The sequence below is a fragment of the Ochotona princeps genome, chromosome 16, assembly GCF_030435755.1.
Source record: "Ochotona princeps isolate mOchPri1 chromosome 16, mOchPri1.hap1, whole genome shotgun sequence".
In the NCBI taxonomy this organism is placed as follows: domain Eukaryota; kingdom Metazoa; phylum Chordata; class Mammalia; order Lagomorpha; family Ochotonidae; genus Ochotona; species Ochotona princeps.
In genome coordinates, this window is record NC_080847.1 from 52,059,231 (window position 1) to 52,085,845 (window position 26,615).

A 26,615-nucleotide genomic window follows, 5' to 3' on the forward strand; every position below is an offset into this window, starting at 1 on the left:
ACACTGCAACTCCTGCTCTCTGCTCCTCTGCTGGCGAAGGGCCCAGGTTCCTCCACCACAGCTCAGCTTGGAAAAGCAGAGGAGGTACAAGCGACTCGTGGGAAGCATTGTACCAAGTCCTGATGTGTTTATTGAGGCCTTCCTGGGCCAGCAATGACCATGCGAGGCCTTGCCCTGAAGGGGCTCACAGTCTGGAATGAAAAATAGAGAAGAACACGGTGCCCACAAAAGACGCGGGCCGAGGGGACGAGCCCCCTGCCCAGGCTCTAAGAGGGCGAGCCGGCAGCCTCCTCTACCCCCTCTTCCCAACCCCAGGGAAGGCCGACGGCTCCCACTCTGTCTCCGCCGGGGGACACAGCAGAGACCACAATGAGGGGTGCACTTTTTGCTACCTCCCAAAGCTGGGACACCCAGCAGGCAGGCAGGACACACACACAACGGTGACTTCCCAAAGCCACAAACCAGTGCAGCAGAAGCTGGGGGACCCTGGGCTAGCCCAGTCCAAGGACGGGAAATGGGAGTCATAGGCCAAGGCGCATGCCTGAAGCCAGGGAAATAGGGCAAGAGAGAACTTTCCAGATGGGGCAATTCACAATAGAGCTCCAACAGCCGCAGCCAACATTAGGGCTGCCAGCCCTGTGGTGGGAGCAGCCATGCCTTTGTTGGAGGGGTAATGGGCCTCCCCTTTGGCAGGGTACCGCTGCACGTTACTGCGGTCCTGGTGGCCAGCGGCACCGCCAGCCAACCTGCTCTCCTCTCTGCTGAACGTGGCAAGCTCTGCTTCCGTACGAGGGGTCTGGCTGGTGGTGGGCGCCGGGGTGGGTTTGGTGGCAGAGGTGCGGGCAGTGGAGGCTGGGGTGGAAGGGGCGGAGCTGGTGTTGGCCCGAGTGGTCGGGGCGGCTGTCGTGGGAGGGGGCAGCAGGACAAGCGGTGGGATGCGAGGGGAGAAGTACGTCTTGTTGCGGAGGTCAGAGTTACAGCGGGAGCCCTGGCAGCAGGAGCCACTCAGGATGAACCCAGGGCCTGTGGCTGCATCCCGGGTGCAGGATTCGTCCTGGACACAGCCCCGCACGGGCAGGGACACGGTCACGTTAGCTGTGGGAGGGAGACACGAGGGGGTCAGACAAGAGGAGGATGCTTCCAGGAGGCAACAGAACGGGCCCCAAAAGCCTCGTATGCATGGACTCCCCGGCCTGGCTTGGGCCACACGACTGGGGATGCATTTCCCTTGAGGTGCTACAAGACAAGCACGTGGGACTACAACTCCCAGAATGCATTGGAAGTGGGCACCCCGTCCCCGACCATCCAGGATGCCCACTCGTGCAGGTAGCCAGCTTCGGGGCTCTCACCTGCCGTCAAGGTGACGTTGCCATCGAAACAGCCCTTGAAGACGCGATTGCTGGCATTGTAGCAACTCACGACGGGTGGCGCCGAGCCCTGGCACGCCTCACGGCTCAGCCCCACGCAGCTGTAGCACTGGACGCCGTTGGGCTCGTACGCGCTCTCATTGCCTGAAAGGGGCGCGGGAGGAAAGGGCTCGGGTGGGGCTCGGGAGGGGCTGGGGGGCCTGGGAGGGGCTCGGGAGGGGCTTGGGCCCGCCCTTAACTACGGCCCCGCCCACCCGCTCGCAGACACGCCCCAGGGCGTGCTCGCCCTGCCTACCTGCTCTCAGCCCCGCCCACAACCCCTGCTCGCCCCGCCCATGCCGGGACCAAACTGCCTGATTTAGCCCCGCCCACAATGTGGCCACGCCCGGCTGCTCTCAGCCCCGCCTACGTTGTGGTCTCGCTCACCGGCTCTCAGCCCCGCCCCCAGTCGGGGCCCAGCCCATCTGCTCTCAGACCCGCCCCAGGGCGTGCTCGCCCCGCCCACCTGCTCTCAGCCCCGCCCACAGCCCTGATCACCCCGCCCACCTGCTCTCAGCCCCGCCCCGCGCACCTGCCGGGTCAAGCGCTCGCGAGGTGAGGTTGAGCTTGGTGTTGCAGCGGTCCTGAGCGCACTGATGCAGCTGGATGAAGGCCAACAGCCCGTGCAGGTCCAGGCCGCGGTCGTTTTTGCCGGGGAGTCCCGAACCGCAGCCCCGCACCGCCACCGAGAATTGCCCGTGGACTGCGGGGAAGGAGGCAGGATCAGAGGGGCGGGACCTCGGACAGGCCGGCGAGGGGTCTTTGTCAGGCCGGTTTGCGGGGCGAGGGTCAACGTAGAAGCGATCGGAGGGCGGGGGAGAGGCAGGCAGGGGCGGGGCCACCGGGGGCGGGGCCGTGGGGCAGCAAGGAGCGGAGCCGCGAGGGGACAGCGTCTCAGAGGAGCGGGACCACAAAAGGGACGGAGTCCTAGTGGACAGAGTGACAGACGCGAGGTCAAATCGAGGGGTCAGGCTAAGAAGGGGCGTAGCCGCAGGGGGCGCAGCACCAGAAACCACTGGGGTCTCCTGGGGGTCGTGACCTCGGGGAAGGGAGACATCCTGGCCGACTGTGATGCGACAGAATTCCACTGAGAAGACCAGCTTCTCGCCATTTCACACAGCCCTGAGCCCTGCGGGGCCTCGGGATCCCCGAAGGTCGAGACGGAAGCGGGGTGTCTCTTGGAGGAGGCAGGGTCGAGGAGCGAGGCTGCCCGCTGGGACGGAGGGCTGTGCCCAGGCCCCAGACCCGGCCTCTCCCGCGGTGCCCCCCGCCTGGGCACCCCGACCGGCCAGGGAGCGGACAACGGGGCCGGGGTCGCACTCACTGGTCTCCACGGCGCCCACGGCCTCGGTGCAGACGTCCACGCCCGGCCCGCACGTCACGGTCTTCATCCTGTGCGGGGCGCAGCCGTCGTCCGCCCGCTGCACGCAGCTGTAGCACTCCAGGGCCTGCGCGCCTGCGAGGTCGGGGTCGGAAGAACGCAGCGAGCCGTGCTCAAAGTCGCGCCTGCCTCGGGGGACGCAGCTTCCCGCGACCCCCCATGCGGCCACCCCCTTGCACGGCCTCCTCCGGTGGCCCTAAAGGGAAACCCTCCCGTGGATGCGCGCACGCGGCACCCTTCAGCTTCCCGCACCAGTGCCTGAGTGGGAGCCTTCTCCCCAACAGCTGCCCGCTGCCCGCGGAGACCCTCGTCCCAGAAGAGGAGGCTGGGATGGGAGAACTGCCCCCATGTCCCCATTGTAAGGTTACCCGTCCCTGCGCCTCCCCTCGCTGGAGGACTCGGGGAAGAGGGTCGCCTCTGGCCGCAGCGCACCTCGGAGAAGCAGCAGCAAGCAGCCTGCAGTCCACACGGCTGCCCGGGCACCTGCTTTCCTGGCGGCGTCCATGGCTCCGTCCTGCTCCCTCAGCGTCCCCCCTGGATGTGCCACCTCCCAATCCCGAGCCCTCTTACCTGAGCCGGGATGAGTAACCTACCCCGGGGCAACCCTCGCCTTGCCCAACCGGGCCGACTCAGCGTCCGCGGCGGGGCGGGCCCGCCCCAGGTGCGCCACCCATTGGGAGAATGGCCCCTGTCCTGGGCACCTGCCAAGGAGGGAAAGGGAATCCCAGGTCGTGGGCGCACGCTGAGGGGAGGAAGTGGTCAAGTGTGGGGGGCTGGAGGGTGCGGTGAGCAGCGCTGGCAGGCCATGGGCGCAAGGGGTGGCGCAGAGGTTAATTAAATCATACTTCCCGTTGTTCCCGGCACAGGGCAGGAAGAGGGATAAGGAGCTCCAAGGAGGGATGCAGGCTGGCAGTGGGCGTCTGGTTACTGCCATGAGGCCAGGTGAAAGATGGGGGGAGACATTACAAGCCCGGGCAAGAGGAGAGAGAGGTGGGAGGCAGTTCTGGCGGTTCTGAGAGGAGCTGGGTGGAAACAGAGGCAGGACTGAGTGGTTTGGAGAGGTCAGGCCCAACGCTGGGCTGAGCAGGCAGCTCTCAGCACTGGGCAGTCTGGGAAGCCCTGCCAGCGCTCATCAGGAGGTGGGTGGGAGGGCAGCGGTTCATGGCCAGCAGAATGCCACTCAGCCTTCCTGCGCCAGCTTCTGTGGCCTAGGGCTCGTTCCCAGCCAAGAAGGCCACCAGCAGAATAGAGCATGCGCGGTGAGAAGGGCCAAGACAGTCTTGCATTTGCTGGTGGGATCAAAGAACAGAAGAGGGAAGGACTCTGCTCCCTGCAAACTTCATTCCGCACAGATGTACAGACACGCAAAGGGCCTGGCATGGTCATGCAGCGAGACCAAGCTGCCTCCTGCAATCCCGCATCCTGTATGAATACTGGTTCACGTGCCCACTACTCCACTTCCAAAGCAACTCCCTGCTAACGCACCTGGGAACCCAGCAGGGGATGGCCTGAGTGCTTGGGTCCCTGCACCTGCACTAGAAGAATCTCTTGGCTACTGGGTATTGTGGCCACTTGTGGAATGAACTGGTGGGTGGAAGTTCTCTCCCTCTGCCTTCCTCTCTAACTGCCTTTCAGATAAGTAAATCTTTAAAAAGGTAATCATGGGCCCGGCGGCGTGGCCTAGCGGCTAAAGTCCTCGCCTTGAACGCACCGGGATCCCATATTGGAGCTGGTTCTAACCCCGGCAGCTCCACTTCCCATCCAGCTCCCTGCTTGTGGCCTGGGAAAGCTGTCGAGGATGGCCCAAAGCCTTGGGAACCTGCACCAGCGTGGGAGACCTGGAGGAGGCTCCTGGTTCCCAGCATTGGATCGGCGCGCACCGACCCGTTGCGGTTCACTTGGGGCGTGAATCATCAGTTGGAAGATCTTCCTCTCTGTCTCTCCTCCTCTCTGTATATCCAGCTTTCCAATAATAATAAATCTTACAAAAAATAAAAAATAAAAAGCTAATCACGGGACACACATAAATGTGATACATTGTCTCCAATAATGTGTATTATCCTCAATTAAAAAATATTGTTTTTCAAGATTCATGTTCTTTAGTGGACAGGCGGTTACAAAGAGAGAGGCGGAGACAGATCTTTCGTCTGTTGGTTCATCGCTCGGGTGGCTGAAATGGCTGGGGCTGGGCCAAAGCCAGGAGCTCCAGCTGGCTCGCCATGTGGGTGGGCAAGGGCCTTAGCAGGGGAGCTGACATTCGCTGCTTCCCCAGCGCACCAGCATGGAGCTGGATCGGAGGTAGAATAGCGGGGACGACATGGGATGCTGGCATCACAGGTGCTGACTTAACTAGCTACGCTGCTATGCTGGACCCCTGTCCATGGAGTTTTCTTTTGTACCCAAGTCACCTCACAGAACACCAACCTTACCCCAGGCAACATAGTGACCGTGAGGCTCCAAGACAAAATCAAGGCCAACTATGCCCAGAATCAGCCCAGTGCCCTGTGGACACCACGAGGTGACTCAGAATTTCTCGGCAAAGCTGAGTGACTGTGACTGTGCTGTGAGGTTCAGGTGTAACCTCATTTGGCTTCTTCCGCCTTCTGAATGAGATGCAGCAAAGTGCCCGACTGCGAGACAGCATCCCATCCCCCATACAGCCCATTCCCACCCCAATCCTGGAACCAACCCCCAAATTAAAAGACACTCAAGCTCAAAGCCTAACAGAGGTCTTCTCAGAATCCCTGCTCCTGAGGCAGCCCGGAGATCCCCACGATGGGAGAAGCAGCTAGGGGATCCCCGTGCTGGGAGAGGCACCTCTGGTTCCCCCACAGGTGCATGGTGGCAGAAACTACAGAAACAAAAGAGACCCAAACTCTTTTAGGAGGAGGGACAGTGGGGATTGCTGATGGGTCAAATGGGCATACAGGCACAGGGAGGTGTCCCAGCTGGACACCCACAGTTCCTACCAGGAAACCACACCTTGACAGCAACAATGACCACTTAAGAAATAATAATGGTGGTGCAGCCAGCACGATGCTGTAGCACGCTAATCCTCTGCCTGTAGCACTAGCATCCCATGTGGGCACTGTTTCATGTCCTGGCTGCTCCACCTCCCATCCTGCTCCCTGCCTGTGGCCCGGGAAAGCAACAGAAGATGGTTCAAGGCCTTGGGACCCTGTACCCAAGTGGGAGACCCAGAAGCAGCTCCTGGTTCGCAGCCGCTTGGGGAGTGAACCAGCAAATGGAAGACCTTCTCTCTGTCTCTCCTTTTCTTTGTAAATCTGTCTTTCCAATGAAAATAAATAAATCTTTAATAATAATGATGATGATGAAGGCTGAGCATGGGGGTCTGATAGCGACGGATAGGTGTGATTTTTCTCTGCATTGCTGCGGTTATTTCTGGAACCCCCACTCTGGGCTGGGAACCCTCTCTGCAAAGGGCAGATTGAGCCCCCACTTCACAGGTGAGAAAATTGAGCTGGGATGGGAAAGGCTTGGAAGCTGGTCCACCTGGGTCAGAATCCACCTGCGGCTGCTTGTGGGGTCCGAGAGGGTGCTGTAGCCCAGGACTGTCCACTCAGGGATCAGACGCACTTGGGTTTGAGTCCTGAGAGCCGGGCGACCTGAGGCCGGTGGCTGTGACACTGATGGCTGCAGTTCTGCTCAGCAGAAACGATGGACGAAATGCTACGGGATGAAGCATGATCTCCTATGCCCACTACCACACAGATGCTACCAGCACCCACGCACTGAACTCCCGCCATACACCACCCCATGGGGCACTTGGCCTGTCACAAAATCCTCTTCTCCAGTCCCCAAGGGAGAGCACCCCATTTCTCAGAGGAGCTAACTGAGTCCACAAAAGAGGAAACGTGTTCAAGCTCACACAGCAGGCAAAGCAATAGGGTCAGGACTCAGGTCCCTCTCACCTGCTTGGGTGGGCAGGAGACACAGCAGCCGAGTACACACAGCAACCTGCAACCCGCCCCCAGCCCGGCCATGACGAGCTCCTCAGTCACTCAGTCCCACCCCCATCCCTATGGCTCAGCATTCCGAGGGAAAGTGAATGACTTTGGCTGAGGTCACCCAGCCCAGGCCCCTGAAAGTCCCCACCCTGTCCCAACAGAGGAAGAGGGGAAGGGTGGTGCAGCAGCTAACGGACAGCCCCCAGCTCTGGAGTTGGAGTGACAGAACATTTCTTCTGCCACAGATTTCTCTTGCTGGGAGAACTCAAGCCACGTCCTCTCTGGGGTCTGGGAGGAGTTGGGGGCCTCAAGCCACACCCGCTCCCTCTGGAGGGGGCTGTCTGTCATGGAGTGGAAGCAGCTTGGTCAAAGGCAGCACAGGCACGGGCAGGGCTGCGTGATCTGTGATCAGCCAGGAGGCCCCGCAGGCCCCGCCAGCATCCCTGAGCGTGGGAGAGTTTCAGGGAGGAGCCCCAACTGGCACAGCCGGCAGAACCAGCATCCTAAGAGGGAGTGGGACCAGGGCGGGGAGCCTCCTCGTGCTCAGGCCTGCCTGGGCACTGATCACCCCCTGGCCCAGCCCCCCGTGGAGCAGTGGGGGGAAGCAGGATGGGAGGGGGACACAGGGGCCCTTGGAGTGTGGCTTCCCCTGTCCACCTGCTATCGGATGGGCTGCTCTTCCCAGTTCCACTTCCTCAGCCTTCACCGTGAAGCTTCCAGATTCTGCTTCCTCAAGCAGACAGCTAAAGGGGCAGGCCACAGGCCGGGAGGTCATCCTGGGGCCTCAGGCAGGGCTGGAGTCAAGGCCTTCGGCTTCTGTGGGTTTCCTGTCCCCTGGAGGGGCAGGCAGATTCACCCCCAGGATACCCATCTGAGAAGATATGTGCACCTGGCCAGCTGGGTCACACTGTGGGTCCGGGGACAGAATGAAAAAGTGGGGACAGGCAGGAAAGGGGGCCAGTCACCAATGCTAAAATAGCAACAGCTGTCCCCTGTCCACCGCCAGGCTGTTTGGTGCCTGGTGTGCTTGGGGTGCTTATGGGGCCAGCGCCAACCCTCACACAGGCCACAGCCCCTGGCCTGACCCGATCTCCCTGCACCTGCTCTGGGGCTGCTGCCAGGCAGAGGGTGACGGTGGTCACAGGGTGGGATAGGAGCAGGAAAGCAGGAACCCTGCCCCCGTGAGACCACCAGAAAGCCACAGGTGCAAACCCCGTGACGCAGACTTCACTTCAAAAATGCCCATTCGTTGATCCTTTGGAACATGTGCCATTGTGACTCAGGCATGATATCGGGTGGCCTTTCCCCATCCCCGGGTACTGGGATGGTTGGGGGGCTGGGATGGCCTATCCCCTTATCTCCCCCCCTCCCCAGAAATAGGAAGAAGACATAGAAAACTTGGAAGCAATGATCACACCCACTTCTCCCAAATAAGATCCTTCTCACCCTGATAATTATGTAAACATCATATGAAAAAAGAAAGGAAAAGCCCATTCCAAGATGTGAAGAGGTGAGAATTTCCTGGTGCTGAGCAGAGCAAGGGCCCTGGGGTCCACACTGGCCACGGTGGGAGAAGCAGCCGCTGGGGAGGGGGCCTGCAAGTGCAGGGAGCTCTGTCTGCAGGGGGCCCGCAGGAGGGGTCTGCTCCAAGAATCTAGGTGTGAGGCCACAGTACCAGGGCCTGGGTCCCAGGTTGCGGGGGGCTGGGGTGTCTTGTGTCGAGGACGTAGGGCTCTAGGGGGGGAACCTGGGGGGGGTCTTGCCCTCCCCACTGTGGAATCTCTCCACTGAAGGGGGATTGGCAGGGAGGTGCAGAACTGTCTCCAGTTACAGCTTGGGGTGCTCAGGTTGGGAGGGGCCTGGAACTGTGGGGACCCAGGACAGGGACCTGCCCTGCCTGGGGGGTCAGAGACAGCTTGAAGGAAGCACAGAAGCTGGGGGGGCCTGACCCAGCATGGGGGGTGCCTTAGGGCTTCCCAGAGGAGGCAGCATCTAAACTAAGATGTGGGGGTGGGGAACACCCTACAAGACACACACAGAAAAACAGCCCCACACACCCCAACCCGTGGGGCTGAGGGGCCTCAGGCGCCTAACTGGGCGGGAAACCAAAGCCACAGCCCCTGTTTTTCCTCCACGTTTAATCCAGCATCACAGGAGCACCAATAAATAGTTCCTTTCTCGCCCCCGCCATCGCCGTCCTGCCCCGGGCGGTGCCCGGCAGAAGGGGCGGGCGGGGCCCCTCCGGACACGCCCACCTGGGCGTGGCTCCTCAGGGGGCGTGGTTCTCATCTGCCGCAGTCACGATGACATCCATCCAAATACGCATGGCTTCAGGGTTCGGGGCCACCATGTAGAAAAGGCGCTCGTAGGTCTTGACGCAGAAAGTCAGGCGAGGGTTTGGGCTCTGGAATAAGCCAAGGAGAGAGGGTGCGAGGGTAGTTAAGATCACAGACACTGGGTACAGCCCGGGGTTCAAATCCCAGCCTTGTTACCACATGGGCTTTGAGGATCACGTAAATTAACACAAGAAAGTACTGAAGATCAGTTTACATATGGCGTTATTACCAGGAGCAAAATGAAAAAGAGGACCTGGGGGCCCCGCATTGTGGTTTAGCAAATTAAGTCTCCACCTAGTACGCAAGCATTCCATATAGATGCCTGTTCGAATCCCAGCTGCTCCATTTCTGATCCAGCTCCTAGCTAATGGCCTGGGAAAGCAGTGGAGGATGGCCCAAGTGCCTGGCAGGCCCCTGCACCCATGTGGGAGACTCGGAAGAAGCTCCAGGCTCCTGGTTTTGGACCAGCCCAGCTCCATCTGTTACAACCGTTTGGGGAGTGAATCAGTGGATGGAAGCTACTCTCGCTCGCTCTCCTCTTTGTAACTCTGCCTGCCCAATAAGAAAAATAAATCTTTTTTTTTTTAATTCTTCCCCACCCCACCCACCTTTCCTTACCTTCTCTCCCTCCCCTGCCTCTCAGCCCCCTATTGTATCCCTAGGGAAAGTTAGCAGCCAGAGCCCATTCATGTTGAGTTGTGTATATCCCCCTGGACAACTCCGAGAGAACAGGTTAAAATGTGCCCGTTTCACAGATGAATAGACCAAGGCTGGGGACAGGGACCACTTGGCAGATCCAGGCAGACACCCAAGCCCCAGGCTGCCGCCTTCCTTCTCTGCTTCCAGCTTGGCATCACACTAATCTCTGCTCTGATACCTTGAGAAGTTGTGCGCAGCTGAGAGCCAGGGCCTACTGAGCTGCTCATCTCTGGGGGCCGCTGCTCTCTGCCTGGGAAGTGGGGGAGGCGGTGGTCCGTCCAAGGCTGACTCACCTTGAAGGCACAGCGTAGGTGGTCGTAGTAGACTTCCTCAATGGCCTGGAAGTAGATGACGCCTTTGAGCTTGGTCTCTTCTTTGTCTAGTGGAGGCAGTGAAGGAGAGAGGGGCCCGTAAGCCGTGATGGTTTGCGTATGAGGGTGGGATTTAGGGTCGGGAGGGCTGGGTCCCTGTCCTAAGCGATGGGGATGGGGCGGGAGGTCCGGGAGTCACACTGTGATTGGGAAGTGAGGGAGAAGATGCTGGATGGGGGCTTGGAGAAGACTGGACAAGTGGGGACATGGAGGATGCAGGGCCAGAGTTCCAGGCTGTGGGGTGCAGTGGGGCTGTAGGGGGGTATCCCCAAGGTGGCCTGGCTAAGATTACCCGCGTAGTAGGCCAGGCGACGGGCCTGACGGTCGAAACAGAACCACCGCTTCCTCCAAGTCTTGATCCGGCCACCCATCTTCACCAGGGGCCCGCGGCAGCAGGCCCCGGACACCCGCACGTGCGCACAAGTCTCTGGGTTGTGGCCCCATTGCTCCAGGTGCTGCCGGAGGTCCAAGACTCGGGGTCCAGGAGGGCGGGAAGGGGGCGTGGGTGGGGCCTGGGGAGCAATGATGTCAGCGTGAGCCACGGCTTCTGCAGCCTGGAGCCTGGGGAGGGGGACCTGCCACAGCCTGGGGGGTATCGACATGAACCCCATTTTACAGATGTGCCAACAGGGTACAGGGATGAAATAATGACCTGGGCCCACACGGAGCTTCTAGCAGATGAACCCAGGTAAGCTGAAACTCAGGGGCACAGCTGAGGGGTTGAGGAGGAGAGGGGCCATGAGCAATGAAGAAGTGTCCAGTAAGAGGGCGCTGACCCTCAAGCCCGCCTCGGGGTAAGCTCCTTCCTCCCCCCACTTTACATGCGTCAAAGCCGGGATCCGCAAGGCTCAGTGGCACAGCCAGGCCTGGCCAGGCCCCACAGCCATCTCAGACAGGAATAAAGAAAGGCCCCAGGGAAAGGTACTTGAAGCATCTGCATTTTGGGGGGCCCTGCCCGTGAGGGGTACAGGCTCCCCAAGTCAGGCTGAGGCGGGCAGCACGTGGCACACTGCTAGAGGGCACCAGGGGTCTGGACACACGCAGACCGTGGGGTCTGGTGGTCAGACAAGCCCCCCTCCCTCCTGGAGATGCTTATGGTGTGGTATGGGGACCCCACGTTGAGTACGGAGGGCTAAGACAGGGAGGGGTGAGAAACACACTGGCAACAGTATGGCCAGTAAAGAGGAAGGGACATGATGTGGGACATGGGGGGACCACAGCAGAGGGCAAGGCCCGGCTTACAAGGAGCTGGGCAAATCTACCAGGTGACAGCAAGGCAGTGGGCCAGATAAGCCCTCAAGGGGAGGTGGCTCAGCAGGGTGACCCAGTTGTGAAGGGTGGATCCAGAGGACCCCAATCCAGGAGGACACTGTCTGGGAGCCACCCTGTGCTCCATAGCTGATTGTGCCAGCAGCTGGCAGGTGTTCCAGCCCAGGGGGCATGAGGGGTGGCACATGCACCCCCCATGTACCCCTTGAATAAATGATGAGGCCACAAAGGAGGGACAAGCAAGGGTGCTTCATTTTTTATGAAGCCAGCCTCAGGTCCAAGCTTCCAGAAGCCTCCACTTGCTTCTGGCGACTTCACTCCCTGGCGCTTGCCAGCACCTGCTGCCGTGTGTCGTTCATGTTCCTTTCCTACGTCACTCATGGTCACTGTCCCCTACTAGACATCAGCCTCTCTGGGACTTAGGGGACAAACGACCAATCTTCACACAAGCCATGGAAAATGCAGGTTAGGAAAAGCTGTGAGTGGGCTTCAAAAAATTTTAGTCCCACATCTTTTAATTCTATGAACTTTTGGGGGTACTCTTTAGTCACAAAAGATGGTTTTATCAATGTAGGAAAATTACCAGGTTAAAAAAAAGTGATCTAAAGCCTTTTTAAGAAAACACCTGCATGGAGGAGCCTGGGCAACTCCTCTGGCAGGACACAGTCCCTGCAGGTAAGCGCGAGAAGCATGATTGGAAACAGCCCAGAATAGGCCATGGAAAGTTTCCCACTGGCATGCATTCGGCATGGGTCAGGAGCAGGCCAGGCTGAATCAGTTCATGTCATCCTCTGGCAAATCCGATCACCAGAACAGAGTGTGGAATGGGCCGGGTTTGGTTGCGACAAAACCAGTACACATTCTGGAACGCCAGGGTGTGGTTGCCTGTACTGGATATGAATGCAACACCCATCCAGCACACGTGAGATCCAGGAAGGGAGGGGCAGAGCTGGCGGGGGGGTTAAGGGGCTGGTCCCCTCGCTGGACAACCACTCCCACTGGAGAGTGTTGGCTGGGATAGAGACAGACACGACTAAGCAAGGCTACAACACCTGTGCGCTGCATGTGGACAAGATCAGGGCCACAGCATCAGCTGGCAGAAGCTGGCACTGGGGACTAATTCTGTCGAGTCAAATCACAGGACCACCTAAAGAGTGCATAAACCGGGACAGAGAGACCTGGGAGGGAAAAAGTGGGTTCCCCCTTCTTGGGTCACTATTCCCGTGGGAGGGCATGAAAACTAGGACGGGGGCTGGGATGGCTAGACAGAGGCACTCAACAACATCTGTGAGGGCTGGATGGTTGAGTCGATTAGATAGAACTAAGCTTTAATACCCATTGACAAGTACCAGAGCCAAATGGGATGGGGGACAGACTGGTCTTCTGCTACACAAATTGGCAAACCAGGGGAGGGGGCAGGCTTGGTGGGGGTTATTGTGGGTCGCCCCGACTAGGCTGCAGCTCCCACTGGTTGATGTAAGGGCCGAACCAGACTGGACTGCAACACCCATTGGTTCCAGTGCAACTCGGGACTGAAAACAGAACCAACACAGCAATTGCAACCACCAGCTGATCAGGGTGATGGACTGTGCCGGGCCCTGTGCTTGCTAGAACATACAAGAATCTGGTCTGGGAATACCTCAAAGTATCTTTGGAGATCTCCCCACTTGAACTGCTGGACTCAGAATTCTAACCAAGAAAAGACAGAAGACAGAATAGGACAATCATTCATCTCAGCTACATGTTGGCAGCGAAATATGGGACAAATGGAGACTTCATGATGGACCATATCAATCAGTGGACCACCTCATCGAGCAAAACTGGCAGTGACTCATAACTGGAGAACTATTAACTCCACTTGAGCACATATCTCAGAGCATGCCCCACATATGGGACTTGGGGTGGGCGGGAAACCGGGTGGGGCTTCTCCCTCAATACCCCCTTTTACCTCAGATACATGATGGAAACAATATGGACATAATAGCATTGCCCACCTCCCTATCCCCCTGAACCTTTTTTTTTTTTTTTTTTTTCCTTCTCTTTCTTGATTTTCCTTCAACTATAGTTAACTATGTAAAGATTGTCAACAACAATACAATAAAATGGATAAAAAAAAAAAAAAAAAAAAAAAAAAAAAAAGAAAACACCTGCATGGAGGTGAGTTTAGGAAGGAGGACAGGAAGGGAATGATGCTGGATCTTTTTCCTTCTTTTTTTTTTTTTTTCTGGATCATTCCTTTTAGCAGAAGATGTGTTTATGCAATTAACATAAGCAAAAAGGCCATTTTAACAAGACAGATACTAAGAGTGTGAAAAAACAGATGGGATAAATGACTTGTTTCCCACCCCATCCTCATCCCCGCCACTGCAACTCGGAGGCAAACAGGGGAGGCAGGTGTTTAAGACCCTGGCCGGGAGCATCCATGTCACAGTGTCAGCTGTGGTCCTGGCCTCTGCTCCTGACTCCAGTTTCCTACCTAACCTGGCAGATTGAGGTTAATGACCCACGCCGGTGTCTTCCTGCCACCCGTGTGGGAGACCTGGATGAGTCCCTGGCTCCTGGCTTCTCCTGGCCTTGGTCTAGTCACTGAAGTCATTTAGGGAAGTGAACCAATAGATGGCAGTTTGTTTGTTTCTCTCTCTCTCAAATAAATATTAAAGGGAAATAAAATAAGGACTTACAGAGATCAAAAGAGATTTCAGAATCATTTTAACCAAAAATCAAGTAGAATAACTATTAAAAAAATAATTTTGGGGTTCATCAGGCGCAATGATTCAAAGGTTAAATCCTCACCTTGCATGGATCCCATAAGGGCACTGGTTTGTGTCCTGGCTGTTCTATTTCCCATCCAATTCCATGCTTATGCTCTAGGAAAACAGTGGAGGATGGCCCAAAGCCTTAGGACCCTGCACCCACGTCGGAGACCCAGAAATGGTTCCTGGCTCCTGGCTGCAGATCAGTTCAACTCGGGCCATTGCAGCCATTTGGGGAGTGAAGCGGCGGATGGAAGATCTTTATCTCTGTCTCTCCTTCTCTCCAAAAATCTGATCTGCCTTTCTAATATATATTCATTTTTTAAATGAATATTCCTCTTAGAGACAGAGGAAAATGAATATGTACTTTATATCACAATATTACTGGGGCCAGTGGGATAGCTCAACTGGCTAATCGCCTGCCTTGCAGCAGCAGAATCCCATAGGGGTGCCGGTTTGTGTCCCGGTTGCTCCACTTTGATCCAGCTCCCTGCTTATGGCCTGGGAAAAAAGCAAAGAATAACCCAAAGCCTTGGGACCCTGCACCCACATGAGAGGCCAGGAAGAAGCTCCTGGTTTCAAATTGGCTCAGGCCAATTTGGCCATTTGAGAAGTGAACCAGCAGATGGAAGGTCTTTCTGTTTTTCCTTTTCTCTGCAAATCTGCCTTTCCAACAAAAAATGAATATGTCTTTAAAAAAGAAAACAACAAAATAATTAGGAATCTGGTAAGGTAGAACAATAAAAATGTTATGCTAATAAAAACTATTAAAGGTGCATAGTGAGGTATAGATGAAAAGAGACAATATCTGGAATTTGGTTTACAAATATTCTGGGGCAAGGGCTGGTATTGTGGCCCCGTAGGTTAAGCCTCCACCTATAATGCCAGGATCCCATGTGGGTGCTGGTTCATGTCCCAGCTGCTCCACTTCCCACCCAGCTCCCTGCTTGTGGCCTGGGAAAGCAGTAGAGGACGGCCCAAAGCCTTGGGACCCTGCACCCATATGGGAGACCCAAAGGAGCCTCTGGCTCCTGGTTTTGGATCAGCTCAGCTCTGGACATTGTGGCCGTTTGGGGAGTGCACCAGCAGACGGATGACCTCTCTTTCTGTAAAATCTGCCTCTCACATAAAAATAAACCTTTAAAAAGTCTAGTGCACCTTGTCCCTAGTCTGTAGTAGCATCAGACACTGTCACCAACTCACAGAAGGGACACTGAGGCACACAGAGGCCAGACAAGTTCCGCAGAAAAGAGCCAGAGAGCCGAGGCCAGTCACACGCGCTCCGCTCCCGTGCCCGGCCCATGTCCAGTTCTGTCAGGTACGGGAGGAGAAAGCGGGGTTGCACACACACAAAAGATGCAGTGACTCAGCACAGCAGGGGAGGCTGGGAAGGGGGGGACTGCACTGACCGTGATGGCCGCCACCGCACGGCCTGGGGATCCGTCTGCGCCCCTTCTCGTCCCTTCCTGAGGAACGGGAGGCAGGAGTCAGGGCGGACATGAACTCAAAAGGCAGGGGCAGGGGTTCTACCCGACCCCTGGGTGTGAGGGAGGAGGGGCTGGACCCCTGGGTGTGAGGGAGGAGGGGCTGGGCTGGACCCCTGGGTGTGAGGGAGGAGGGGCTGGACCCCTGGGTGTGAGGGAGGAGGGGCTGGACCCCTGGGTGTGAGGGAGGAGGGGCTGCACCCCTGGGTGTGAGGGAGGAGGGGCTGGACCCCTGGGTGTGAGAGAGGAGGGGCTGGACCCCTGGGTGTGAGGGAGGAGTGGCTGGACCCCTGGGTGTGAGGGAGGAGGGGCTGGGGCTGGACCCCTGGGTGTGAGGGAGGAGGGGCTGGGCTGGAGCCGTGGGTGTGAGGGAGGAGGGGCTGTACCCCTGGGTGTGAGGGAGGAGGGGCTGGGGCTGGACCCCTGGGTGTGAGGGAGGAGGGGCTGGGCTGGACCCCTGGGTGTGAGGGAGGAGGGGCTGGGCTGGAGCCGTGGGTGTGAGGGAGGAGGAGCTGGACCCCTGGGTGTGAGGGAGCAGGGCCTGGGCTGGAGCCCTGGGTGCGAGGGAGGAGGGGCTGGGATGGAGCCCTGGGTGCGAAGGAGGGGGGCACCTGGCTGCGTCTCATATCCCACAGACAAGGTTCTGGGCCTCACCCTGGCCTTGAGCAGTCGCTCTCTCTCTGCCACAGCCTGCTGCAGCAGCCTTTCCATGTGAGCGATGTCCGGGTGGAATACCGCACAGCTGGGCACAGGAAACAGGATGAGCAGGGTCCCAGCGGCTTCAGACCTTTCCTGCCCGGCTCCCTGCAGCCCACCGTGTCTCACCTATGCCCGTGGCCACAGTTCAGCAGCTGGTAGAGAGGGTGTCTGCTGGCGTTTGCAGCAGCTGAGGTGTCTGGGGGAGAGTGAAAGCGTGAGGTGCCTGGGATGCTGGGCTCCCTGCCCTGGGCTTCCCTGCCAGAGGCCCCCACCCAGCTGGCTGCTCACCTGTGCAATGGAGGGACAGCGGCCGGGGGGCTCCCTTCTGGCCTGCTCGCTCGCCTCTCCTCCGGGGCAGGCTTCCAGTTCTCTGGAGGTCAATGGAGCCCTGGAAAGACACAGGCCTGAGCTGGGTTCGGCCACCTCCCAAGTAGCTAGCATCGCCTAGAAACACAGGTTCGATTCCCAGCTGCTCCACTTTCTAATCCAGCTCTCTGCTAATGTGCCTGGGAAAGCAGTGGGAGATACCTCATCGCTTGGAGCCCTGCCACGCACATGGGAGATCCGGATGGAGTCCCAGGCTCTTAGCTGTGACCTGGCCCAGCCCCAGCAGTTCTAGTTATTTGGGATATGAACCAGAAGTTGGAAGTCTCTATAATTCTGCCTTTTAAGTGAATAAATCTTAAAAAGGAATATAAATTGTGTGTGTGTATGTACGTTCAGAACAGATGATAAGCAAACATCAATTGGAGGGCAAGAAAGAAATAAAACGGAAATCATTTTTAAAGAAAAAAAAAAACCCTCCCAGATAGCTCTGCCTAGATAAATGATGAAAAACAATAAAACAAATCAGGTGGATAATTGGAGCATCAATAATACTCTGCTGCCCCAGATCATAACCCAACTAATACACTGAATCCATGGGTTAATGATAAATAATGGTCATCGGAAATTGAAGCAGTTATCCAGTGAGCCCGGGCTTTGTTTAAAGATGAAGCCCTGAGCACTCTCCCTGTGTGCCGAGGAAAGCCGCACCGCTCCCCCACAGGGGCAAGCCTCCCTCTGTACTTCAGTAAGCCAAGCAGGAAGGAGGAGCAGAGCGGAAATATCACCATTTATAACTTGCAATGAATGAAACTGCAAGGTTGTGATTCTGGTGCATGGGAGGTGGTTAGGTGCCCTCTGGGGATGCCCCACCTACAGAGCTGCCTCGTTTCAGACTGGCTCTTCCACTTCCCGTCCAGCTTCCTGCTATTGCACCCTGGGAGGCAGCAGGCATGGCTCAAGGACTTCAGCCAAGACAAGCGAGACTGGATGGAGTCCCCAGCTCCCCACAACAGGCCCTGCCCGGGCCTGGCCCTGGCCTGGCTACTGCAGGCATCTGGGAGAGTGAACCAATATACAGAAGCTTTTTTTCTGTCTCTCTACCTTCCAAATAAGTTTTGTTAAAATTTTATTTTTATCTGAAAGGCAGATTTTCAGAGAAGGAGAAACAGAGAAATCTTTCGTCCACTGGCTCGCTCCCCAAGTGGTCGCAACAAGCAGGAGCTAAGCTGATCTGAAACCAGAAGCCAGGAGCTTCTTCCGGGTCTTCCATGTGGGTGCACGGGCCTAAAGCTTTGGGCCATCCTTCACTGCTTTCCCAGGTCATAAGCAGGGACAGGACAGGAAGTGGAGCAGCTGGGACATGCTGGGATCCTGGCACATGCAAGTGGAAAATTTGCCAATTGAACCACTGTGCCAGCCCCCAAATAACATTCTTTTAAAAAGGAAAAATGAAATCACATGGCCGCTGGGGAAACCTGCCGAAAACTGACCCTGCCGCAGCGCAGGCCTCCACAGCCACTCCTGCAACCGTGCAGGTGCTAAGGTGGCGGACCCTGACCCCAAGAACACGGTCAGCAAACCTTGACCGGGAAAATTCTACAGAGCAGAAAAATCTGCTCATCCCAAATCAGCAAAGGAGGGAGAAATGGGACGGAGTCCTACAAGTGAGGGGGGCGTCGAAGACACGCACGCGCGCACACACACACACACACACACACACGCAAGCCCATACCACACTGTGCGGAGGTGACACCCCACCTTCATCCAGGGTGCCCAGCACTTCCCAGCTCTGAGCAAGCAGGAGGGCAAGGTCAGACCTAAGCTCTGCCTGCCTGGTGCCCGAGGGGCCCACGATGCCCTAGGTGCCCACGATGCCCTAGGTGCCCGTGGTGGTTGGAACTGAGCGAGCCATCACATCAGTGAAGCTGTCTCAAAAACCACCCTGAGGTGGCACACGTGTGTGGCACAGCATGACAATGCCAAAACACCAATGCTGGCATCCCATATGGAGCTAGCCAGTGTCCTAGCTGCTCTACTTCCAGCTCCCTGCCTGTGGCCTGGGAAGGCAGTGGAGGATGGCCCAAAGCCTTGGGACCCTGCACCTACGTGGGAGACCGGAAAGAAGCTCCTGGCTCCTGGCTGCTGGCTTCAGACTAGTCCAGCTCTGGCAAAGGCGGCCACTTGACGAATGATCTTTCAACTCTGTCTCTCTTTCAGTAATTCTTTGAGTAAAATAAATAAATCTTAAGAAAACAAAACAAACCCACAAGTGGCCGCAGCACCTCTGGGTAGAGGCCTGCTGGGGTGGGAGGGACTCTCAGCAGGTGCCTGAGGGCTTTGACCAGGTGGAGTGTGAGGTAGGAAAAGGGAAAAAGAATAATAAAGCTGACAACAGAGGTAAACCTTTGCCACCCCCCCACCCCACCTGCAGGAAGGAGAGCCCCAGGGGATGTACTAAAGCCTGGGGAACCCCAGAAGCAGCAGAGCCGCACCTGTAGGGAACTGTGGACGGAGAAGAGGCAGGAGGAGGAGGCCGCGAGGGCAGCGGGGTCCTGCAGTACCAGCAGCTGCCGGTCGGTCTTCTGTGTGAACAGCAGCTGCCAGAGGAGCGGAGGTGAAGGGAAGCTGCGGGCTCACAGTGAACCATCAGCCTCTGACCCTGCTTCCAGAGACAGCCTACTGCTTACACGAAAATCAAGCAGGAGAGCTGGGAGATGGGTCTCAGTGACCTGTCCCCCAGCATCATGAAGGGCTGTGAGTACAGACCCCGGGGGAGGACAGGAGGAGGAGGGGCTGGGGGCTGGACCCTGGGTGGGACGGAGGAGGGGCTGGGCTGGAGGCTGTAACCCCGGGTGTGAGGGAGGAGGGGGTGGTCCTGGACTCCTGGGTCTAAGGGACCCTGACAAGCACTGCAGCCCCATACCTTTGTAAGAGCATGGCTATGCTCAGAGACGTCCCCACCGGGTGATCCCTGAAGTTGGTTGATCTCCAGGAGCCGGTTCTGTTCCTGTGGGAGAAACACCAGGACATACCAGACATCCATGTCAGAATGGGCCACACAGAGGAGGCCCAGCAGGCAGGTGTCTCCTGGGAGCAGGGAGATGGGGGACTGCCCTGGTGGGGACAGTAAGGATGGGGGTGGGGAATGGGGGATGGTGAAGGAGGGAGGGTGTGAGGGGGCAGGGTGGCCCGGCCTAGGATGCCCACCTGAGCCAGGGCCTGCAGGGCCTCCTCCTTCTTCTGGCTCAGCCCCCGGCTCTCCACTGCCATCTGTTCCCCCAGCGACTTGAGCTGCTCCTCCAGGACCTGGATCCGGCGCTGTAGGGCACCCCCGGCCCTGGTGACTCAGCTGTCCCAGGGCTGCCCTCTCCCACAGCCAGGTCCTGCCAGGATAGGCCTGGGGTTGGCTCCACCCCCTCCCCAGCGGGGTGGGGCCCTGGGATCTGAACAGGGAAGGGGACCAGGAAGCAGAGTGCCAGGAGTTCAGCTCCCTGGTGCCCCACTTCCCTGCTAGAGCGCTGGGGAGGCTTGGAGGGGACAGAGGATGATGGAACACACAGGCTGGGAACTGAAGCAAGAATACTCAAGTCCCCCTTCATGGGGTCAGCCCTAGATCCCGCCCTTCCCAGCACCGCTGTGACCTTGGAAAAGGTGCCCTTGGGAGGACCATGGTCTTCAGCGACTTCACTGCTACACACACACACACACACACAGGGATCATCTACTAAATGCTCCAAAGAACAGGGTGACGGTGAGCGAGGGTGGGGCAGGCAGGGCAGGGGACACGGGACGGAGCTGGTGTGCTGAGCCCCACCTTGTGCTGTACCACGCTAGCCTGGAGCTCAGGGACCCTGGCAACAGGCACCCGGGCCCCAGGGCTATCCCGGTCCTCCTCCTCCCTCCGGCTCTCGCGCTCCAGCTGCTGGAACTCCAGGTCCTCATAGGCCCGCTGCGCTGTGTCCAGCTGCTCCTGCGCCTGTGGACAAGCACACTGTAGGACTTCTGGGGTGTAGCCTGCCCCCCAAGGCCCAGTCTCCGGGTACCCTGCAGTCCTTACCTCCTGCACCCCCTGCAGAAGCTGCTGGCGCTGGCCCTCAGGCTGGGAGTCCAGCTGGCCCTGGGCCTCTCGGAGTCTCTGGCGGAGCCCCTCCACGCGGTCCCGCTCCTGGCTTAGCCGCCTCTGCTCCTGAACGAACACGTGGGTGAGTTGTCAGCCTCTGCTTCAGAGTAGACAAGGACCCAGGTGCCCGCCAGGTCAGGGACCCCATCCATCTGACCCACCTTGCTGCAGGTGCTCAGTAAACAGCTGCTTAAGGAACAAATAAATGCAAACCTCTAGGGAAGCTGTGTGTGGACCTGGGGGTGAGTGGGACCCAGTGGGGACTCATGGGGGCAGCTGGGACAAGGAGAGCCATGACACACAGAGGTGTGGACTCTGTCAGGGGAGGGGGCTGCTGCTGAGGGATGCCTTAGCTTCGTGGCTGTGGGACCAGAAGGCGTGTGGCAAACACCAGGGCATATTTGGACCTGGGTAGACACAGGAAACTGGAAGGGCATTTGGGGCCAAGGGAACAGCATGACACAGCTACATGAGCCGGGGAAGGGGTGTCCAAGGAAAAAGAACTGGGGCCAGTGCTGCAGCATAGCTGGTAAAGCTGCTGCCTACAATGCCAGCATCCCATGTGGGTGCTGGTTCAAGACCCGGCTGCTCCATTTCCAATCCAATTCCCCGCTAGCAACCTGGGAACAGTCATAGAAGACAGCCCAAGTGTTGGGGCGACTCAGAAGGAACCTCCAAGAGCTGGAAGCCTGAAAACTTGGCAGGGTGGAGGGGAGAATGGGCTCTCGGGGACTGGGTGAGAGTCTAGCATGCAGCCTGCAGGCAACCCCCACATTCAAGATATTTGCAGAGAGGTGGTGCTGTGGCACAGCAGTTTAAGCAGTCACCCGCAACACTGGCATCCTGTGAGAGCACCTGTTCAAGCCCCAGCTGCTCCACTTCCCACCTAGCTCCCTGCTAATGCACCTGGAAAGACAGAGGAAGTGCTTGGGCCCCTGCCACCCACACAGACCCAGATGGAGTTCCAGGCTCCTGGCCCAGCCCCGGCCATGGCAGCCACTTGGGAATTGAACCTGTGGATGGAAGATGTCTCTCACTCTCTGGGTCTCTCTCCCTTGCTCCTTTATTGTGTCTTTCAGGTAATCAAATATATTTTTTTAGATTTATTTTATTTTTATTGGAAAGTCAGATATACAGACAAGGAGAGACAGAGAGGAAGATCCTCCATCCATTGATTCACTCCCCAAGCAGCCACAATGGCCGGAGCTGTACTGATCTGAGCCAGGAACCAGAGATTTCTCAGGGTCTCATGCAGGTGCAGGGTCCCAAGGCTTTGGGCCGTCCTCAACTGCACTCCCACACCTGCCACAGGCACAGAAGAACCAGCAGGGCCTGCAGGTGCAACCCCGGCCCCATCCTGCCCATGCCACACCAGACATAGCTTCTCCAACCGAGAGCATGCAAGCATCCTTTGTTGCTGACACGTCGTTTCCCAGTCAGCTGCAGCCACCACAGGGGCCTTCCGGGGGACCTGCTTCAAGCAAGGCACCTGCTGAATGTGCTGATTGTCTGGTTTTCCAGACAATTAAGGCAACACGGAAGGGGAGCAGAGGTGAGCTGACTCTGAGGACTTGTGAACCTCAAAGGGAGATAACGACAAGGTGATGTGGCTCTTATCTGCAAATGACACATGCCCACACGTAGGCACAGAAGGTCTGCCAGGGGCTTAAAAAAATGTTTTATGGGCCTAGCGTGGTAGCCTAGTGGCTAAATCCTCACCTTGTTTCTGCTGGGATCCCATACGGGCGCTGGTTCATATCCCGTTTGCTCCTTCCAGCTCCCTGCTTGAGGTCTGGGAAAGCAGGAGAGGATGGCCCAAAGCCTTGGGACCCAGCTGAAGGAGCCGAGTGTGATATGAACTACAGGCTAATCACAAGCCAAAAACACCTGGTATCTTGAAGCAACCAAATCCCAGTGCTACCTCTCCTAGATGTCTCATTGGGTAGGAAAATTACAGAAGAAGACCCCCCCCCAGTCCCAAGGCTATCTCCTCCCCTCTCCTTTTGTTCATTGGCTAAATTGCTATTTCTTTTTGAATTTCTTTAGTTAACATTAAAAAACCAACCCTACAGACTGTAAGTCTCCTCCAAGATAGTGGTTAACAAAAGCTTGCATATCCCAGCCATGGCAACAAAAGCTTTCTCACCCTGACTTTCTGGGATATAAAAATCTGGATGTTTGGCCTGGCGCGATAGCCTAACGGCTAAAGTCCTTGCCTTGAATGCGCCGGGATCCCATATTGGCACCAGTTCTAATCCCAGCAGCTCCACTTCCCATCTAGCTCCCTGCTTGTGGCCTGGGAAAGCAGTCGAGGATGGCTCAAAGCCCTGGCACCCTGCACCCATGTGGGAGATCTGGAAGAAACTCTGGTTCCTGGCTTCAGATCAGCTCAGCTCCAGCCATTGCGGCTCACTTGGGGAGTGAAACATCAGACCGGAAGATCTTCCTTTCTCTCTGTCCTCCTCTCTGTATACCTGCCTTTCCATTAAAAATAAACCTTTTTTAAAAATCTGGATGTTCTTAGACAATGTGTCTCATTCTAAAAGCATGGGTGATGGCTTAGTTTAATAAAATCATCTCTCCCTGGGCCCGGCGGCATGGCCTAGCGGCTAAAGTCCTCGCCTGGAAAGCCCCGGGATCCCATATGGGCGCCGGTTCTAATCCCGGCAGCTCCACTTCCCATCCAGCTCCCCGCTTGTGGCCTGGGAAAGCAGTTGAGGACGGCCCAAAGCTTTGGGACACTGCACCCACGTGGGAGACCCGGAAGAGGTTCCAGGTTCCCGGCTTCGGATCGGCGCGCATCGGCCCGTTGCGGCTCACTTGGGGAGTGAATCATCGGACGGAAGATCTTCCTCTCTGTCTCTCCTCCTCTGTGTATATCTGGCTGTAATAAAATGAATAAATCTTTAAAAAAAAAATCATCTCTCCCTTAAGCACCTTCTTTTTGTCTGTTCAGTCAATCCTGACACCCTGCATCTGCATGGGAGGATGGGAAGAAGCTCCTGGCTTCTGGCTTCAGATGGGCTCTGCTCCTGCCATTGTGGCCACTTGGAGTGAACCAGCAGATGGAAGATCTTTCTTTCCGTCTCTCTTCTTCTCTATGTAAATCTGACTTTCCAATTAAAATAAATGTAAAGATTTAAATACATACATAAAGATAAATAACATATTTTTTAAAAATTCATTTTAAAGGCAGAGTTGCTGAGAGAGGGAGATCTTTCACCTGCTGGTCCATTCTTCACATTGCCACAGTGGCTGGCTGAAGCCAGAGGCCTGGAATTCCACTGCTTTCCCAGGTTCATCAGCAAGCAGCTGGGACTTGAACCCAGTGCCCAGATAGGATGCAGCTTAACCTGCTGTGCCAGCCCCTCCTGTGGACTCTGAGGACTAGCGAGCGAGGAGGAGGTGGCTGTTGGGCAGAGCAGTTGTCATCACCCGGGGCGCCCACCTCTCCCAGCAGTGACCCAAGTACAGCTCCCTGCACTTGTGCTTCTTCCAAGGCAACCAGTGATGGCCCGACGTCCCTCCTTGCTGCCCATGCGGGAGACCCAGTGTGACCTGCAGGCCCCTGCCACGTTCAGCCTGGCCCAGCGCTGGTGGTTATGGGCATCTGGGGAGCAAGCGTGCATTTTTATAACACAAATAATCAAACCAGTGATGTGGAAGCCCACTGGGAAACCCATGGCCGCTTAGGGGCTTACAGCACTTAAGACAATTCGAGTTTTGTGGGTTTCAAGTTTGCATGTCATGACATTCAAGACGCAGCCAGAGAGCTGAGAAAGGGGCCAGAGAGCTGAGGAACTCTGAAGTCCCCCACATTCCACCGGGGAGGGAGGAGGTATCTGCTCCCAGCTCCCTGGAGACCTCGCTTCCCCTGCCTGGTGGCTCAGGTCCCCGGGGACACCACCAGGAACACCCAGAGGCCAGGAAGCCACGAACCTCTTCCCGCTGCAGCTCCCGGCCGCGGCTGTGCTGCTCCCTGGCCACCTGCTGCCCCAGCAGCTCCCGGAGCTGCTCCTCTTCCCGCCGAGCAGCCACTCGCTCCCCGGCCAGCTCTCCCCGCAGCAGGGCCACCTCCACCTCCATCTGCCGAGAGAAGGCAAGGGCTGGGGTCCGAGGGGGGAAGCGACCGTGGGGACCCCAGGGAAGACAGGTGCCCAGACAAGCGCTTTCCCCAGGGACAGCTGAGGTCAGGCGACCCCGGGCGGGCGCAGCCTCACCTCAATTCTCAGCTCCTTCTTCTGGCGCTGGAGCTCCTTCACGCGCTGCTCCATCAGGGCCACGCGAGTCAAGGCCTCCAGCTGCTGTGCCCGCAGCCGCCGCGCTGCGCCTCGCGCTGCTTCCCCAGGAGGGGTGGAGGTGGGGGACCTGGCCTCGGGCTGGAGCTAGAGGCGGGGTGACCAAGGGGACAGGCCTCGTTCAGCAAGTGCCCCCTACCCAGTCCACCCTGTACACTCCTGTTGGGGAGAGGAGCTGGGGGTGGGGGTGGGGGTGGGGGGTCTCGGTCTGCTTGTCTCAACCACATCACACTTGGCCCTTTGCCAGGCGCAGGCTCTTTTGTTTCAGGTGGGAGGGGGCGGGTGCGCAGACCACCAGCCCCAGGGGCTCGCCATCAGGAGAGACGGGTCCAGGCGTCCCTCACCCCAACCCATTAATCCTCTGCCTCGGGGCATTCCTCCCCTCCACCCTGCAAAGCCTGCCCAAGTTTCCAGCCCCGCGGGGTCCCAGTGTTCTCTCCCACGTCTGTCTCTGGGCTCGGTCTCCACTTTTCAGGGTCTCTCCGCCTCCCCGTCCCGGCCTGTGTCTCCCCAGTCTCTCCCATCTGCACGCTCGCTCCTCCAGCCCGGGCCCTCCCTACATCCGTCACCCACTTGGGGTTCACCCCAAGCCCACCGGGCCTCTCCCCCTGGCTTTCCGTCCTCTCCCCAGGCTCACCTCGTCCCGGCTGCTCTCCGTGCTGCTCCCCTCGCACACTTCCTCCTCTTCCTCCGCCTGCTGCGAGGTGCCTTGGACGCGCGGAAGCTCGGCCAGGGCCTCGGGAGCCGCCGGCTTGCGAGGCTCCTCGGGGGGCTGTCCCTGGGGCTGGGCAGCCCCTTGGGGCGGGAGCTCGGCGTCGCATTCCGGGACTGGAGGCTGCGGCGAGGTGCCCTCGTCCGGGCTGCTCGGGGTGCCCATGGCTGCTGCGGGCTCCGGGGTGGCGGGGGTGGGCGGTGCCCGGCGTTCCGAGGGGCCGGGCCTGGCAGTTCAAAGGCTGGACTGAACCCTCCGAGGGCGTGGCCCCAAGTTCCCTGGGGCGGGGAAGCCGGTGGGAACCCAGTTCGATGGACACGCCCCTTCCTCCCTGTCCCTGGAACGCGGGACCCGACTTTGAGTCTGGGGTCCCTCATTCGGCCCCCACTGCAGCGCCCCCACAGCTGGGACAGCCCGGGAGCGACCCCCGAGCCCGCCTCCCTCTGGCTCCCACCCCCGCCCGTACCTCCTCCCGCAGGGATCCCACAGTCGGATCACAATCTCACGCTCTCGCACGAGTCTGGAGAGCCCGCCTTCCCTCCGGGGAATGCGCTGCAAGCACTCCGGTCTCCCTGGGGGCTGCGGCCGCCTCCGCCCCGCAGTCGCGACCCCTCTCTCCCTCGCAAGCTCCCACCGCACGCACTGCACTGCGCTCGGGGCTCCTCCCCGCACTGCCTACTAGGCCGTCCCGACAGGTGGTTGGGGAAGAGCGAGAGGCCGCCCCGTCCCCCTCCCCAGCAGCCCGGAAGTGGAGGGAGGGGGGACAACAGGTCCAACAGCTCCGAGGGAGGA

General features: G+C 58.0%; 2 protein-coding genes across 2 annotated transcripts; both read right to left on the reverse strand.

Annotated features, from left to right (window-relative positions):
- Window positions 1-531: 531 nt before the first annotated feature.
- Window positions 532-3,774, reverse strand: LYPD3 (LY6/PLAUR domain containing 3). The gene is made up of 5 exons (XM_058675143.1): window positions 3,220-3,774; window positions 2,731-2,862; window positions 1,939-2,109; window positions 1,350-1,511; window positions 532-1,095 (listed from the first exon to the last, which is right to left on the reverse strand). Exons 1-5 carry the CDS (start codon window positions 3,290-3,292, stop codon window positions 590-592), a joined length of 1,044 nt encoding a protein of 347 aa, XP_058531126.1. The 5' UTR covers window positions 3,293-3,774; the 3' UTR covers window positions 532-589.
- Window positions 3,775-8,990: 5,216 nt separating this feature from the next.
- On the reverse strand, window positions 8,991-26,400 carry PHLDB3 (pleckstrin homology like domain family B member 3). Its single transcript, XM_058675139.1, has 16 exons — window positions 26,290-26,400; window positions 25,749-26,101; window positions 25,034-25,198; window positions 24,753-24,899; window positions 20,751-20,879; window positions 20,508-20,669; window positions 19,901-20,011; window positions 19,617-19,700; window positions 19,186-19,290; window positions 16,655-16,754; window positions 16,493-16,562; window positions 16,322-16,409; window positions 15,593-15,649; window positions 10,454-10,673; window positions 10,084-10,169; window positions 8,991-9,159 (listed from the first exon to the last, which is right to left on the reverse strand). The coding sequence occupies exons 2-16, from the start codon at window positions 25,986-25,988 to the stop codon at window positions 9,025-9,027; spliced, it is 1,899 nt and encodes a 632-aa protein (XP_058531122.1). The 5' UTR covers window positions 25,989-26,101; window positions 26,290-26,400; the 3' UTR covers window positions 8,991-9,024.
- Window positions 26,401-26,615: the final 215 nt, after the last annotated feature.